Source organism: Macrotis lagotis, chromosome 1 (assembly GCF_037893015.1).
Source record: "Macrotis lagotis isolate mMagLag1 chromosome 1, bilby.v1.9.chrom.fasta, whole genome shotgun sequence".
In the NCBI taxonomy this organism is placed as follows: domain Eukaryota; kingdom Metazoa; phylum Chordata; class Mammalia; order Peramelemorphia; family Peramelidae; genus Macrotis; species Macrotis lagotis.
In genome coordinates, this window is record NC_133658.1 from 473922785 (window position 1) to 473941775 (window position 18991).

At 33.4% G+C, this 18991-nt stretch overlaps 1 protein-coding gene and 1 pseudogene across 1 annotated transcript; both read right to left on the bottom strand.

Annotated features, from left to right (window-relative positions):
- LOC141504765 (arylsulfatase F-like) overlaps positions 1-18991 on the bottom strand; it is a 42281-nt pseudogene that overhangs the window by 20624 nt on the left and 2666 nt on the right.
- On the bottom strand, positions 14996-15414 carry LOC141519932 (small integral membrane protein 29-like). The gene has a single exon (XM_074231883.1). The coding sequence runs from the start codon at positions 15372-15374 to the stop codon at positions 15066-15068; it is 309 nt and encodes a 102-aa protein (XP_074087984.1). The 5' UTR covers positions 15375-15414; the 3' UTR covers positions 14996-15065.

The window sequence follows — 18991 nt, forward strand, 5'->3', positions numbered from 1 at the left end:
GGATTCACTCAAAGCAGCTCACAGGGGATATATTATATCTTTAAATGCTTGCATGAATAAATTAGAGAAAGAGGAAATCAATGAACTAAATATGCAACTAAAAAAATTAGAGGAAAAAACAAATTAAAACTCCCCAATTAAATACCAAATTAGAAATTCTAAAAATTAAAGGAGAAATTAATAAAACTGAAAGCAAAATCTATTGAATTAATAAATAAAACCAAAAGTTGGTTTTATGAAAAAAACCAACAAAATTGATAAACCTCTAGTCAATTTGAATTAAAAAAAAAGGAAAGGAAGAAGAAAACCAAATTGCTAGTATCATAAATGAAAAAGCTGAACTCACCACCAATGAGGAGGAAATTAAAGTAATAATTTGAAATTATTTTGCCCAACTCTATGCCAATAAATTTGATAATCTAAGTGAAATGGATGAATATTTACAAAAATATAAGTTACCCAGTTTAAATGAAGAGGAGATTAAATACCTAAACAACCCTATCTCAGAAAAAGAAATTCAACAAGAAATTATTGAACTCCATAAGAAAAAATCTCCAGGGCCTGATGGATTCACAAGTGAATTCTACCAAACATTTAAAGAACAATTGGTTCCAATTATATATAAACTCTTTGGAAAAATAGGGAAAGATCGAACTCTAACTCTTTCTATGAAACCAATATTCCCTTTAATTTAGAAAAAAAAGAACAGATATTTTATTGCCTGATCTTGTTAGCTCTTAGACTTTTTATTTCTTCCTTAGGATATGATTTCCCTATCATCACACTCAATTTGGATCAATGTATGACATGGAAACAAAGTAAAGACTGACATATTGCTTTCCATGGCGGGGGGGAAGTAAGATGGGGGACAACTGTAAAACTCAAATAATATCTTTAATTAAAAAAAAGTTTGTTAAGTGGAAAAGTTTGAAATGATTTCAGCTGTGAGCTATGTTTTTGTTAACATAATATTGATTGAAAGCTGTATTCAACTAAGGTATATTGTGACTTTAAGGTTTAGTAAATGTGGACTCCCTGCCCTGCCCTCAAAAGGCTTTGAAAAGAGGACTGGAAAGCCATTAATAGGAAAAGGTCAACACCTTCTTTTGAAAGAAAGAAAGAAGGAAAGAAAGAAAGAAAGAAGAAAGAAAGAAAGAAAGAAAGAAAGAAAGAAAGAAAGAAAGAAAGAAACTATCTGAGAGCTAAGTGAGAGTAGTTAAGTCACCTTTGAAAGTTTTATAACAAGTCTTGAGAATTTATATGTGTGTTATTAAGAAGGAAAATATAATTGGGATAAATTGTATCAAAGAATTTGGGAATATTGAATCATATAATTACTGATTTCTTTTGGGAAAAGAGAAATGTACTAAATTTTGTAATCTGATCTTTTTGATGTTAAATTGATATACATTGTCAACAATCTCAAAAGGTCTTTTGTTGATAAAGGAAAAAAGTTTGTAATCTTTGTCTCATCATCTCTCATCGCATGTTTATGGAAGGTAATATATATATGTGTATATGTATTTATCAGTTATATGATATTTTGTAACTTCAAAGAAAATATATTAAGTGTTTGGTTCTCTTGTGAACATGTAAACCATTTGAATACTGTAATGTTAAAACCTGGAATTAACATGTGATTGTTTTCAAGGGGTGGCAAGGGAAATATCACAAATTATGAACCCCTTCTGGGATAAATCTGTGTAAATTTAAAGTTACTTAAGATGTTCTAATGGTTTTTAAATATTCTGAAAGTAATAATTTGTATTTTTGAAGATGGTTAGTAGTTAAAGATTCAAGTATAGGAATTTCTAGCTATATATGTAAACTGGGACTAAACTGTGGTCATTTGCTTTGAAGGGAAAGCACCTATGTAATAGGAGGAAGATTAATGAGGATGATAATTTAAGATTTCTCTGTGGCAATCTCTAACTAATTGTTATGGGAAAAGTCTGGAGATTAATTATTTTAAACATACATCTCAAAATCTCTTATTGCATTTAATTTACAGCACTGTCCTTTTGTAAATGAACAACAATTGAATTATAATTTTCTCCTGGATATCAAATTATAGCCTGGCACACTCTTGGTTCTCTTTAGTGCTCAAGCCATCTGAAACTCTAGGTAATTGCTACATATAATGTATTGATAATTGATCTTCCTGATATCAGGTATGTTAAAATAGAAAGACAATATGCCAATGAAGCTATTTAGCCCTATGATATTTGAGATTAAATGCTGCAGATGGAGTAAGTGACCTTTGAAAGAACCACCCTAGCTTCAACTATAGTAGAATTCTCTTAAAAGTTCCCCCACCTGGCTCACTGAAAAGTATTGTCTGTATAAGGGAACATGTCCTTGTGTCCCTCTCTGTAATAGCAAATCGCTATGATCATTCCTGGTGCATTATAATTAAGTATGAGAGAGAGTCAGTGGATCAGGATAATGCCTATTGGCGTAGTTAACAGCTTTAAAGGAGAGATCCATTCTTCAACTAGAATTTTTGTTCATTCTAAACACGGCCAAAGCTAAAATAGAAAATTTTGTTGCAAATTACTTTTTGGACTTGTGCAGTTTTTAAAATGCTTTTTCAGTACATCTGTTAATACCATTTTTCAGTTTTTTGTTTACAACTTATGTGGCATCCATCAACAAATCTGTTATTTTGGAACACATGTTCTTATAAAAGGTACTTTGATACTGGCTTAGGATCATAAAGTATAATTCTTGCCCCTTATAGACCTTCTAGTTTTTTCCTAATTATTGGACCTCTGTTAAATAGACTTCTCTGTTAGAATATCTCTGGTTTTTGCTTGTTCAAGTTTTTCCTTGAACTTTGCTTCCCTTAGCTGTATGGCTCCAAGACTAGCCTCTGTAGGATGCTAACCAGCTGTGCCAACCAATCATTCTCTGTACCCTGCCTCAATGAAGTAGTCCTCGCTGTAATACATTCATCTCCAAATGGACACTGAAAGGCCCAGAAGAAGCTGGGTCCTGAATAATTTTGAGGGAGGAATGATGCAGGGGAAAGATGAAGAGAATTGTGAATATAACAAAGAAAATTGGGTGGAGATGTAAATTGACTACAATCTACTCTTCTACTCTTGAGATGGAAAAGGGAATTCACCTTTTGCATTCTGGATCAGAGGCAAGACATAAAAACCTAGTTTGGACTAGAGCTCAGGGCCACAGTCTTCTCTGACCATAACCCAGCCAACACTGCTTGGCTGTTCTCCCTCTCCCTCTCCCTCTCCCTCTTCTTTGTAACCTTTTTAAATAAATTTTTGTTTTATTTCCACCCTTGCTTTCCTGAATCTGAATGTTAAAAAATCTAAAATCTCATAAACTGATGCTCATTTACTGAGCCCTTTCATCACACTCTCATCCTAATGGGAGAGAAACTGCACTAGCAGATCTAGTAAATCACAAAAACCTTACCCCCTCACCCTTGTCCATCCATTTTCCCAGGGATGTCAAGACCTAGGTTCCATGCTTCAGAAGTTTCCCAGATTTACTACAGATAGTAAGGAGTACTTTCAGGAGCAAAATTCTGCTAGTGACTATGTTGCAAAATTCTGAACTGCTGATGCTGTGAAGAGCAACCAATTAGCATCTGAGTGGAAGCTCTCTGAACTAACTGCAGGTTAGAGAAATAAGAAATGGAGGGAATTGGACAGAGCATCTGGTGGGTGAAGGTGGGGAACAGCACCACATTAAATTTAAGAAAAAGAGAGGAGCATCCAATTGGAGCCACTTCTGACCACCCAGAAGTCACTTGGAGGAAAAGACCTAGGCTGGAAACCTATGAATTTCCCAAAGTGAAAGAAGTCTGAGATAATGAGGTCTAGCCCCCAAAGAAATCACCATCAGAGGAGAAAGAGTAAGAAGGATTGGGGTAGGGGCGGCTAGGTGGCGCAGTGGATAAAGCACCGGTCCTAGAGTCAGGAATACCTGGGCAAGCCACTTAACCCCATTTGCCTTACAAAAAAAAAAACTAAAAAAAAAAGGATTGGGGTAGTGGGGGCAGAAAGAGGTTGAAATCAGCAATTTCAGGAGAAAAAAGCTAAAAGAACTTGAATATAATAGAAATATAATAGGAAAAACAATAATAGAAGGAAATTTTATAAAACAAAAGAAAATAATTCATCACTTGATGAGACAGGGGACTCTGTGGAATGTGGGGGGAAACCTGGAACCCCAACACACTGTTCCTGAGTGATTCAGAAGAGAAATGAAAATTATAAGAGCAAAATTTGTGGCTAGCAGAGCAAAAATATTAGGTAAAATAGAAAAACTGGGAATCTATGATGGAACAAAGAAATAAAAGAAAGAAAAACCATTTTAGAATTCTCATATAGAGATGTCACGGACAATCTAGAAGAGGCAAGAAGCATTAATATTTTAAAATATGCAAGCAAAATTTACTTATCTCGAAGACAAATGCATACAACCTAAGAATCATAGATCTTCCTTGAATACAAAAGGACAAAAAAAAAAAACACCATGAAGCAGAAAATGACTAAATAGAATTGCCCAGAACTTCTTAATATAGAAAATGAAATAAAAATTTAAAATTGACATATTTATGTCTAGAAAAAACAAACTTGCAAAATCTAGGATATATAGTATTAAATCGAATAATTCCTATCCAAAAACAACAAATACTGCAAATGAACCAGAGAAAGATCTCCAAATTGAAAAGAAAATTTAAATAATACAAGAATATTTTGTATCCTTCGCAAGAATGGAATAATATATTCTGAAGAGCGATAGAGCTCAGGATGAAGCCCAGAATGACCTATCCTGCAAATGGGGGGGAGCATAAAAATCATATTGCAAATGAATAAAATGCAGATATAATTTTAAAATTCTTTACAGATCATAACACACGTATAAATGAAATTGGCTTGGGGACCACAAGCAAAAGATGCCTAAATGGAGACACAATGAAATCCTAAATTATGAATGAGGTCAAAGGAAAAAGAAAATCATGATGAAACAACAGACCAACATTTCTGGTATGTAACTAAAGCAGTTCACAAAGGAAGAAAATATATATTTACAAATGTGTGTGTTAATAAAATATTTTTAAAGGAGAATTATTGAATGGAATATGAATTTTTAAAATTAGAAAGCCAACAAATAGACATATTAAAAAGCAAATGACAAATGGAAGATATTAAAATTAGAGGAAATAGATGTTTATAAAAAAAGAAAAAACAGAAATGATAAAACTAAAGGTGATTCTTTTCAAGAATTAATAAATTTGATAAGGTCTTAATATGATTAAAAAGATCAGGGAGAAAAAAGAAAATGAAAAAAAAAAGGGAAGCCAAAAGAAATAAAAGAATAATCAAAACATATTATTCACAGTCTTATGCTAGAAAACAAAAGAATTATAGAAAAACATCCAAAAATATAAAATATCAGAGCAGCTGCCAGCGCATAGCAAACCTGGTGGATTGAAGCTAGCATGCTCCTAGAGTTTTTTCCCCTACAGAACTTTAAATGAAGCCTCTACACACACATTAAAGTTACTGATTCTACCTAAAAAAAAAAAGAATAAAATAAGTTCTCGACTCAAATATCATGCAAAGACCTTCAGTAAAGATTTGTTTCTTTGAGGGTAAAGGGGATGCATAGCCCAGCTAGGAAGAAAAGCAGGAAAGCCAGTGTGATACTCTTAGTCACAGCACAACACAGATCCAGGTAGCTAGATAGCAGCCTAGGTCCCAGCTAGGCAAGATAGCAGGCCAACAGAGAGGGTTCCAAACCCAGACAAAATTGGAGCCCTGGGAACACTAAGACAATAGACAGATTGGCTTGGGAACAAACCACTGCATAGGCAAAACCTGGCCCCAAAAGAGGAGGAAATAAACCTCTACATAGGTAACACCTTGGTAAGTAATAATCCTGGAACCAGTTCCTAGTTCCCGAGCAAATTACCCAAGGAGTACAACTCTACTATCAAAATGAGGAAAAACATAAAAAATGAGCTAACTATGGAAAGCTACTCTTCAGATAGAGATGATAAGAATACCACCTTAGAAGAAGAAAGCAGTGACAAATTAATTACATTGGAAGTCTCAAAGGAGTTAATGAATTGGACTCAAATTCAAAACCTCAAGGAAGAGTTTTAAAAAAGATTTTAAAAACCAAAGAAGAGAGGAAGGGGAAAAATGGAAAAAATAAATGAGTCATGTAAGGGAATTATGAAATATTGACTGAAGGAATCAACTCCCTTAAAAGTAACAACAATGACCAAACGGAAAAAAAGAAGATGACTCATCAAAAAGAAAAATTAACCTGAAAAAGGAAACACAAAAGCTAACTGAAGAAGATAAAACCCTAAGAATCAGAATTGGACAAATGGAAACTTAAGACTCTATGAGACATTAAGATTCCAGCATATGAAATCAAAAGGTTGAAAAAATAGAAGAAAAGGTAAAGTGCTTTTTAGGAAAAACAAACAACATGGAAAATAGATACAGGAGAGAGGAGAGACAATTCATGAATTATTGTTCTATTCAAAAGCCTATATCAAAAAAGATCCTAGAAAAATATCTTTCAGGAAATTTTCATGGAAAATTTCCCTGATATCCTAGATCAAGAAGACAAAATAATCCTTGGAAGAATACACAGAACACCTTCAGAGAGAAATCCCAAAATAAGACCTACAAGAAACATCATGGCCAAATTCCAGAATTATCAGCTAAAAGGGAAGATACTACAAGCAGCCATAAAAAACAATTTAAATACTGATGAAATACATTCAGAATTACACAGGACTTATCAAATTCAATATTAAAGGATCAGAGGGCCTGGAATATGATCATAAGAAAGAATTAAATACACTGCAAAATTCAGCATATTTTGATGGATCTTCAATGAAATAGAGGACTTTAAAATTTTTCTGTTAAAAAGACCAAAATTGAACAGAAAATTTGTTCTTCAAATACAAGACTCAAGAGATGCATAAAAAGATAAATGAAAAAGGAAAACATTGCTATCAAGAATATTAAGCTATTTACTTCCCTACAAGGAAAAAATAACACTTGTAACTCTTGAGAACTATATCTCCCTAAAGATAGTTAAAAGAAACATACTTAGAGAGAGGGGATGGGTATAAGATAAGCATGAATTTGTTGAACCTTTTAGTCATTAACTCAGCTAATGAAAGTTGAATATTGTTTAAGAGATTATACTTAGATGATATTAACATAAATGATACATGAAGTGATGATTATGAGGGTGATATTTCCTACTAAGATGGAGAATGGGAGAGTACTTAGAGGAGGTATAAATAATTAAATCATGAAATGCTCTTACTTTACTAGATACTTTTTATATCAAATAATACAATAGAGACAGAGAGTGAGAGTGTACTTAGAAGGGTTGGACATAAATAGTTCATGAAGTGATCTTGCATCATTCCATACTGTAGTTAACAAGGGTTTTAGTGCTATAGTTGGAATACTATAGGGACAAAGGGAATGGTTATAACTGATACTTTGATTGGGGATAGTTGTAGTGCTATGATGGGAGTACAAAAGGGACAGAGGGAGAGACTACCCTTAAAGGGATTAAACATGAAAAAAAAAATCATGAAGCAATTTTGTTTTGCTTAATACTTTGGTTAAAATTGGAGGGTGTATGCTTCCTGGGCCAGTATAAATGGTTCATGAAGTGATTTGAGTTTGCATGATTCTTTGGTTAAATGAGGATTATGTACCCATGTAGATACTTGAAAATAGTACATAATACAAATTGACTATATTTTGATGTGATTTATGATTCTTTAGAAATGTATTTCTAATAGGACAGTAGAAGGAAGTGTACTTAGACAGTGATTAAGGGGTAGCCTTGATTATCATTCAATCAAACCAATCAATCAACCTTTGACACATCAGGATAGATAAAAGAAGTATATTTTGGCAGAGGGGTTGTAAGTACAAGTCATGCTTAAAACAATAAAGACATGTAAAGAAGAATTATGCTAGGAGAGGACTAGGCATTACAGGATAAATATTACCATCTGAATAGACACAAAGACCTTTTATACTAGAAGGGAAGAAAGAAGAGTGTGAACAATGAGTAAATCTTACTCAGCAGATTTGATCCAAAGAGGGAATAACACATTACCAATTGGGTTTAAAAAAAAATCCATCCCTCCCTACAGTGGGGGGATAAAGAAAGGGGGGGAAGGACTGATAAAAGGGAAAGCAAAAATAAAAATAAAGTTAAAGTTAAAATTAAAAAGAAAGTTAGAGGAAGGGAGCAAAACATTGGTGAAGAGGAATAAGAGGAAAGGAAAGAGAAAAGTATAAATGAAGAAAGCCTGGAGTAAAATACAGAATTAGTACTCTTAATTGTAAATGTGAATGGAATGAACCCTCCCACAAAATGAAAGCAGATAGCACAATGTATTAGAAACCAAAATCCTATAATATATTATTTACAAGAAATATATTTAAAGCAGAGAGATACACACAAAATAAATGTAAAAGGCTGGAGCAAAATATATCATGCTTCAGTGGAAGTAAAGAAAATAAATCTCATTCAAAGGGATAAGGAAGAAAACTACATCTTCTTAAAAGGTACCATAGGCAATGAAGTTATGTCATTATTAAACAGATATTCGCCAAGCAAGTGGTATAGCTTCCAAATTCTTAGAGAAGAACCTAAATGAATCACAGGGAGACATAGACAGCAAAACTGTAACAGTGGAGGACCTGATTCCCTCTCTCAGATATCTCTTAGATAACTCCCACCACAAAATAAAAAAAAAATTATACTATCAATAAGGGAGTTAGAGATTGAAAAGGAAATAGCTAAATATAGCTAATTAGCTAAAATTCTGATGTTTGTCCTTTGTTCTTGAAGAAGACCATGGCATCAGGGAGGTGATACCATGACTAGCACATGAATTGGATTTGAGTGAGGGGGTGCTGTGCTAAGTCACCAGCCTCATTTTCTCCACAGTCATCTGGGTCCAGGGACCATATATGAATCAGGACAACTAGAGATGGCCCTGGATGTTAGGCAATCATTATCAAGTGACTTACATAAGATGACACAGCTAGTGTCAAGTGTCTCAAGTTAGATTTGAACTCCTGTCCTCCTGGAGTCCTCTGGACTCCAAAGCCAGTGCTCTATATACTGCACCACCTAGTATGAAGATATTGAAAAAAGACAAAAAATATTTTCCTAATGAGTTTTTTGCAGGAAAAATTCTATCAAAATTTTAGTACTCATCCTATAAAAGTTATTTTCAAAAACTGAGAAAGTCTACCAAAATCATTTTTTTATGAGACAAATACAATTTTAGGACATAAACCAGGAAAAGATAAAATATGAACAGAAGAATATAGGCTAATTAATTAATTTTAAAACAAAATCTCATCAAACATCACAAAAACTTATTCAAAAACTCATTCATTGCGAATAAATGAAATTTATATCAGAGATGAAATTAACATAATCAATTATATTGAAAAACAAAGCATCCAAATCCAAATGCTCTTGCTGTCTACAGATAAAGCCTTTGAAGTACTTTTCTACCAAAAACAGTACAAAGTAAAAATAAACTCTTTTAGTATTGCAAAAAATCTATCCTAAACCAAAACCAAGAATAATATGAGACAAAGATACATAAGAACCTTCTTTTAATAAACTTGGAAGCAAAGCAACAATGCTTGATATGATTTTAGAAAAGACAATAGTAATTCAAAAAAGAAAGAAAATAAAAGCATAAAAATATAGAGAAGCTAAAACTGCCCTATTTCCTGATGATATGATTGTTTCCTTGAAAAATCCCATATAATCAACAAAAATAATAAATTTATAACTTCTTCAAACTGCAGGCTAAAAAATAAATCCTCAAAAATCAGCATTTTTTCCTGTCTAATATAAACAAAGCACAAGAAACAACAATAGAAAAGGAAATTCTTTTCCAAATAATGCAAAATGCTTAAAAAATCTGGGATCAACCATTTAAAGTACACAAAATGCATATAAATTTAATTACAAAGTGCTCCTTAAGAAAATGAATTTAAATGACTGAGGAATATTCAGAGTTCATGCCTAGATTGTACCAATATAATAAAAGTTAAAATCACTTTATATTTTAGTCCTATACATATCAATTTACCAAGATGATGCATTGTAGAATTTAATAAAATAATAACAAAATTCAGTTGGAAAAACAAAAGATCCACAATATGAGGGGAAATAGAAAGGAAGTAGAGAAAAAAGGAATTGCACTTCCAGGCCTCAGACTATACTACAAAGGAGCAGTTATGAAACTTATTTGTTATTTATTAAAATATAGACATCTAGATCAATAGAACAGACAAATAATGGAGAATGGAAAACAAAAGAACTCAGTTTGATAAAAGTAGGAAATAGGATTACTCCAAAAAAGAATCCCTCTTTGATAAAAAAAAAAACCTACTGGGAAAACTGGAAAGAAATGTAGCTTAGACCAATACCTTGCATCATATTGCACAATATATTCTAAATGGATATGCAATCTTAGTATTAGTATCATACTATATAGAGATAGAGAAACATATCATATACTTTCACAGCTTTCACATACATTTATATATGTAATATGATGATGATAATGATTAACCAAACAAGAGAAAGAAGCAAATTGAAAAGCTAAAAAAGATTACATTACTACAAATGAAAAAGTTTCTTCACAGAAAAAATCAATATACTGAATATATCAATTCTGTTTCAAATTTCTTTGATAAGTGTTTGTTAATCAGGACATATCAACATTTAGTAAACTTACAGAAGTCCAATAGCTATTTCCCAAAACATAATTGTATGAAGGATAGGAACAAATAGTTCTCAAAGGAATTGAAAAGAATTCACAACCACATCAAAGAATGTTCAAAAACATTAATAGAGAAATGAATATCAAAACAATCTTGAAGTTTCATTTTACATCATGAAAATTGGCAAAAATAACAAATAATTGTCAACAGTCAATATTGAAAGAGTATTTGAAGAATAAATACAATACTACTAATACATTGTTGGTGAAACCATCTTAGAAAGTAAACCCAATATTAGGCTGATACCTCAAGGAAGCAATCAATAAGAAGTATGTCCTCATACACTACAAAATACTTATAGTGGTACTCTTTGTGAGATAGCTAAAAAAATGAAAACAAAGTATACATCTATCAAATAGTGAATGGCTAAATCAATTATGTTACATGAATGTAAGGAAATATCAATATTTTGTAAGAAATGATACATACAATGAATGCACAGAATTGTGGAAAGACCTTTTTGAAGTGATAAAGAGTGAAGTAAACAGAGCTAAGGAAACAATATAGATAGTAGCTGTGTTTATGAAAAGAACATCTACGCATCAAAAAAATCAAATGTAAATGTAACAAGTTGATAAATGACAATTAATTGAAGAGATATGAGACAACATTCACAACCTCCCCTTCATGGAGGTGAGAAAAACATAATTATTATACATTGAATATGTTTTTAACTTTTCAATTTATTATCAGTGTTCCTCTCTATTTATTATAACTTTTCCTCTCTAAAAATACTATTTCTAGTAAGGAAGGAGGAGTAGATATACTTAGGATAGTAACCATAATATAAAGAAACAGAAAATATTAATAAAAACTTATTTAAAAACAAAACCCATGATTAGTTCATATTTCTGTATGATTTTGTAATTTGTCAACCCTTTCTTTCTTACAGTCTGCAGAGGTAAGTGTAATTGGGAAGTCCATAGAGCAACAGATTTTGAGTCAAGAAGAAAAGAATTCAAATTTCTCCTCTTGCAAGTTACAGTAATTTAACCTCCATGCATTTTTATTTAACCACTTATCTTCAAATTCATCATCTTTTAAAGAGGGCAATAATATCTGTAGAACTTATAAGGAGCTAGTATGGATTAGATGAGGTCATTGGATCAACCTTAAAGTCAGAAGAAATCTCAGAAGTCATCAAAACAAGTCCTCTCATTGTACAGATGAGAAAATAAGGAAATAGCGTGAAGTAATTTATAAGCACTCTCTTCCAGTCAAACCTGCATGGTATAAGAAAAAAAAAATTAGTCCCCTTCCCCCCCCCCTCCATTATAGCTAAACTGGTACCTCTCCCTGATGTTTCCTATATTTGCCTGTCCATCTCTTGCATCTATCCTAAACCTAATCACCCTACCTCCACTCCAAACTTCAGTTTCTTCCTATGTCTTTGCTTATTCTTCAGTCATCTCAATCATGTTTGATTCTTCATGACAATTTTGGTTTTCTTGGCACAGATACATGTGTAGCTTGCCATTTTCTTCTCCAGCTTATTTCACAATTGAGGAATTGAGACAAAAAGGAATTTATGTCCAAAGACAAACAGCTAGTAAGTGTATGAGACCAGGTCTGAACTCATGAACATGGGTATTCCTTCCTACAAGCTCAGTAATTTATCTAGTGTGTCACCTACCTACATTTTCACTTTTTCTCCTTAAGTTGCCTCATTAAATTCCTTTGATTAATTATCATCTCTTTTACAAGAAACACACATGTGTATCTCCCAGCTCAAGCTTTCCTATAACCTCTTCAATATCACCAGTTGGATACAGCTCATACTCAGCATAATACTTTTAAGGTTTATAAAGTACATTACTTATATCATCTCCTTTTCTCATGATGACATCAATAGAAACAGGAAGATAAGAAATTTGGAAGAGAAATAAAATTCATTTTTCTATCCACCCTCCCTAATCATATATTTCTATTCCCAATTTTTAACTTCCCTTTTTCCCCTTAATGATTTCACAATCAAATGAGATAATATATAGAATATACTTTGTAAACATTAAAAGCACCCTAATACTCTTATTATTCCCACCGGTCATTTTTGTAAACTTGATTTTATTTTCAATTCCTTACTCTCCTCTCATTCTGCCTAGTCAATAAATTGCCAGTGCTGTCTCTTATCTGACACCTTACCTCTTCTCCCACCATCTTCCTGATTCTCATCACCTAGTCCCTTTACCACTGAAATGGTATGCAAAAATGTATGAAAACCCCCTCCTTAAATTATTCTATTTATATTTGGTTAGAGTAGTTAAGTAACTTTCCCAAATTCTACATTTAGATTGTATCAGAGTCAGGAGCTGAACATAGCCTCCTAATTTTTTTAGTTCCACTATTTTAATCAATCAATGAATATTTACTAAGTGCTTACCATTCATTAGGCACTACATGACAGAGTGGTAAATAGAAAACCAAAAACTACTACCACCTCCAATACATTCTAATTTGGAAGAAAATAGACAGATTTATGATACAAGTAAATAGATACAAGTTCAACTTAAATTGTATAACCTTCTGGAGAAGATACCGAGTCTTAAAAATTACAGGGGATTCTAAGAGGCAGCAATATTGAGGGATTACATTCTAAATATAAGCTATTGATAATGCAAAAGAAGTATTTTCATAAAACTTTTAAAGTTCAAAAATATGTTATCTATTTTTAACCCTAGGAGTTAGGCATGATCACAGTTACCATCCCATTTCACAGATTAATAACTTCTGAATGGTCTAAGCAATACAATTGGCTGTAGGTAGCTTAGTGACTAGAATTCAAACTTACATACTCTTAGGCTTCAAAAAGATTCTGATGCAGTTGAAAGAATGTACAAGCAGAAAACTTGAACTGGTATTCAGGTTCTGAGGCATGTAAACTTAGTCATTAGAAGTTTATCAATTTAACTCATAAGAACAACAACTTTAACAGCATTTTAAAATTTGCATAATATGGCATACATTGACATATTAGAACCTCAAAATGACCTTGTGGAATATGTAGTTTTATTATCATTTTATAAATAAAGAAATGGGACCATAAACAAGTTAATGTTTTCAATATCAAAGAGCTTATATGTCTGTGTTAAAAACGAATTTTGAACGCAAGTCTTTCTGACTTCAGGGACAGCATGATATCCATGATGCAACACTGCCTTTCAATAATCACGGTTTTGTCACTGGGAGTGAGGAAAGTGTACAGAAATAGAAATCATCTTCAGTAAATCCAGTAGTGCATACTGCTTTTAGACATGATTTGAAAAGTATATAAAAGATCATTGGGAGAATGAAACTCCTCAGAGCCAATGTCAAATTCTGAAGATGATGATGTTTGCCCTTCCTTCTCAAAGAAGACAACATGAGGGAGTTGATGCCATGACAAGCATGTGAATTGGATTTGAGTGACGGTGTGCTGTGCTGTCACTAGCCTCACCTTCTCCTCCAGAGCCATCTAAGGTCCAGCGGCCAGATATGGATCAGGATGAATGGAGATGCCCCTGGATACCAGACAGTGTTAAATGACTTGCCCAAGGTCATTCATTTAGTAAGAGTCAAGTGTCTGAGGCTGGATTTGAACTCCCATCCTCATGACTCCAAGGTCAATGCTCTATCTACTGCTCTATCTACCTACCCACTATAACAGATTGTATAAGAAGATAACATTTCTACAAACAAGGACCTCATGGCCTAATTGGGAAAATAAACCAATACTTGACAGTCAGTCCTGAATCTTCAATATTACCACCTATTGCTTTGCCTGAACTATTGAGCTGTAAGAGTTACCATGGTGCAACATAAGAAACATGTTTTTTTCAACCATCAACAATGCATTTTTATTTACAAAATATATGTATATACTGTATATAAACAAAGCCATCCCTAGAGATAGGATTTCATTACAAATCCCTCTCTAGGAAACCCTAACTTTTACACCTGACAGTAGCAAGGGCAGAGTTGAACATGCTGGGACATCTCAGTGTGTGTGTGTGGGGGGGTGGAATACAAACCAAGTTGAGATACTCCATTACCTCCAGTTTTAGGATTTGCCCAGAAGAAAAACAAGTCCCTTGATAGATAGAAAAGGACAGCTATCCCAGCCATTGGGTTAACTTGTGTGTCCAAGGCAAAGGGGTCGGGGGGGGAAGAAAAATATTTCAGTGGGATTAGCAGAAGGATCCAATTCTGGACTTTTGTAACAGGTAGCCCCTCCAGTGGATTTCATGTCTTCACATTCAAAAGTGGCATCCGTTTGTGTTGGTAGCTGCTATGCCACCTGTGTACCACCTTAGGATCCCCCATCTCACATAGCAACTCCTGCTCTGCTTCATGAAGCTCTTCAGCTGGGTCATAGCTGTACATGGGCAATAGGTGGTGCTGGAGCCTGTCCACCCTTTTCTTCTTCTGGATGTACATCATCACAGCTAGCACCAGCCCCACTAGGGTGATGAGGAAGAAGGGGCCCAGCACGTAGCCCACCATGGAGTCACTGGCAGCCTTGGGGGCGCTGGGAGCTGTCATATTGCTCATCACACCAGCAGCTAGGGCAGGGGCAGGGAGGAGCTGTCACCATGGGGCGCTTCGGGACGGACACTTCCACTTGGGTCCCTCCCGCGGCTGTGGCCCTGGCTGACGAGGCCTCTACAAGGATGCCAGCAAGGCCCCTGCCCCCCACCCCCCAGGAACATTTTAATAGCTAGTTTACATCTATAAGCTTAAGAGATACATGGATGTAGTGAGAAGTTAATAGCTTCTAGATGGTTTTAAATGGTCAGATGTGCTCAAGGTGTGCCAAGGTCAAGATGTGCCAAGAATGCCTTGATGTTCAAGGGGATGATGAGGGAGTCCCTTAAATTTATATGATTGTAGGGATAGCTAGGAGGCATAGAACACTGGAGACAGGAGGATCTGAGTTCAAATCCTGCCTCAGATGCTTAATAATTAGCTAGCTGTGTTCCCTTGGGCAAGTCACTTAACCCTATTGCCTTACAAAAAACAAAAAAAAAATTATGTGGTTGTAATTGAGACTTCTATTAGTATCAAGTAATTTGTCCCTTCTGGGAAAGAGGATTCTGTCTTTAAAACAGGATCTCTAATGAAGTATCATTGATAAAATGGAACTTGTCTTGAACTCTTATCCTGGAAATTGAGTAATATCACTTTAGAATGTTCTAAGCATATTCTAAAACTAGAATGACAAATGCAGTCCCAGAGAAACTATATCTTATAACTTATATAAAAATATTAACTAAATGAGTGCATCATAAACAAATGAAATAGAAAATTTCTTTTTTCTCCCCTTAGGCAATGGGATGAAGTGATTTGCCCAAGGTCACACAGCAAGGAAATTAAATCTCTAAAGTCAATTTTAAACCCAGGTCCTCCTGACTCCAGGGTCAGTATTCTATCCATTCTTCCAGGAAACAGAAAATTTCTTATCAGATCTGAAAATAAGAGAAAAGTATATACTCAAACAAGGAATTAAGATAATAAAAAAGAAGGTAAAGTAAGTAATTTTGATTATATGAAATTAAAAATTTTACACAAACAAAATGAAAGTATGAAATTACGGTTAAAACTAATGAAATTATGACTAAAAGGGAAACAACTGGGGAAAATTTTTGAAGCAAATTTTTCTGATAACAATCTTACTTCCAAGATATATAAGGAACTGGCTCCTTATATCATTTTATATATGTATATATATATATATATATATATATATACATAATTTTGGAAAGATGTTGAGCAATTCATAAATGTTCTAGGGATATAAATGGCTATTCCTCAAAGGAACAAATATAGAAGACCATAAGAAAACAAAAGAATATACAAACCATTACTAATTAGAGTAATGAGAATTTAACCATTTCTGAGATTCTACCTCATACCTATTAGAGCAACAAAGAAGTTAAAAAATGATAAATTTAGGAAGAGCTATGGAAAAGCATGTATGTTGATGCACTATTGGTGAGACTGCCAATGGATATTGTCATTCTAGGAAACAATCTGTAATTATACCAAAAAAGTTTCTATACAGGGCATGCCTTTTGATAAAATTTACCTAAGACTATAGAAATAAAAGAAAGTGGAAAATGTATTTTCGTTACAAAAATATTTATAGCAGTTCATATTGTGCCAGTGAAATCTGAAAATTAAGGAGAAGTCTAATGAAGAATGGCTGAATAAACTGTGCAATGTGAATGTGATGGATTTCTATTATGCTATAAGAAATGAAGAAATAGTTGCTTTTGTGTAAAGACATAAAAAATACAGAGTGAAATAGGCAGAACCAGAGGAATAATTTATATTACAACATTAGTATTAAAAAATAAAAAGTTCTGAAGAATTTTAGGTACTAATGAAGAATAAAATAAGTAGAAAGAAAATGCTATATACAATAACACTGTAACAACAAATAACTTTTAAAACTCAAAGAACAATGCTCAATTCAATTATCATATATGTTTAAGAAGACCAATAATATGTTACCCATTTTAAAAACATGATAAATGTCAGGTATAAAGTTTATATACATATATACACACATATACATATGTACATATATATATATATATATATATATATAATACAACAATTGAAAGAATTTGTTTTCCTTGACTTCATATTTGTTAGAAGAAATTTGTTTTTCTTTTCTTTTTCTAACAGGTTGCAATGAGGGGAAGAGAGAAAATAATTTTCTGTGAATTAAAAAAATTAAAGAAGTGTTGATGGGGTTAAGCGAAGTGCTTAACTTGGATTTTCAAATGGAAAGATTAACTGTGATGTTATAGCACCTAGCTTTGTGTAGAAAGAGGTCCCAGACAGAGAATTGCTAATATAAGTGTGTTTTTGTGAACTGACCTCAGTATGACTGTCTTCTCAGACAGAGCATAATCTTGCACCATTTATCTCCAAGGCCCCCTTTTTTGCCCTACCTTGCTCTCAAACTTTTTACTTGAAAACTTCACATATGGTTCTAGCCTCTGGGATGCCTATCTAAGGTTCAAATTCTTTCTTTATCAGTATTCCCTTTTCTGCCTATAGTCAGTCAACTATCTTAAGCTCCTTCTTTCCTTGACTCCTGAGCTTATACATATTACAGACTGGCTGAAACAGGTTCCAATCTATCTGAGTTCTCTCACAATCATTCAGAAACCAGGACTGGGTCCCTACAACCTTTCTGGATCCCTTCCTGCAACAGTGTGGGTATTCTACAGCTGTGAAATATTTCAGGCACCTTTCAGATGAGGTCAGTATTATTAGTTTCACTTCAACATTTTAATTTGTTATAAGAAATTTCTCAAGAATAATGAATAATCTGTTAATGCTTGTAAGATAAAAATAAATCATTCCAATAAAAATGAATTTTTAATGATCCAAAGGAAAGAGTGGATTTAAAGTCATAGGAATGACATTTGAATTCTGTTTCTGTCATTTCACATCTACATGAGCTTGAGAAAAAGTCACTTACTCACTTTGGTCTTCAGTACCCTCATTTAAAAATGAGAGAATTGGACTAGGTGATCTCCAAGATTCCTTTCAGTTTTAAATCTGTGACTCAACCAAACCATGACAAACATTGCTTGAGTGATAGATATATAAACTAAATTTTAAAGAATGTAGCCCCTTTGTTCCTGTCAATTTTAGATGGTGTTCATTGGAGTTAATAAAGAAGTTGATGATGGTTAACATTATGTGCCAAGCAGTTTATGATTATTACCTCATTTGAGGTAATGACCTCATTGTGAGGTCATTGCTATTATCATTTTTATTTTCTAGATGAGGAAACTGAAGAGGTCACACAACTGGTAGGTATCTCAGGCTGGGTTTGGACTCAAGTGTTCCTGATCCCAAGGCTCAATGCTCTATTCATTTCACTCTCTAGCTTTCTCTACTGGATGATTTATTAGAAGTGATCAAGACCAAGACTCTCCTTTTACAGGTAAAACCCTGAGAATCAGGGATGTTAAATAACTTGTGTCTTTCCTGCCTGGTTACTCTAATGCCAGAGCCTGAATTCTTTCAACCCCTTCAGAAGTGTCAACACCATCACCAATGGGCCTCAAATGAACATTTCTAGGTGTGGTCCAAATTAGATAGAAAAAATAATATAATTAGGAAATATTTAACAAAATAATTTAAAC

Excerpts from the sequence above, each read along its gene's own strand:
- LOC141519932 (XM_074231883.1), bottom strand. The coding sequence starts at position 15,374 with ATGAGCAATATGACAGCTCCCAGCGCCCCCAAGGCTGCCAGTGACTCC.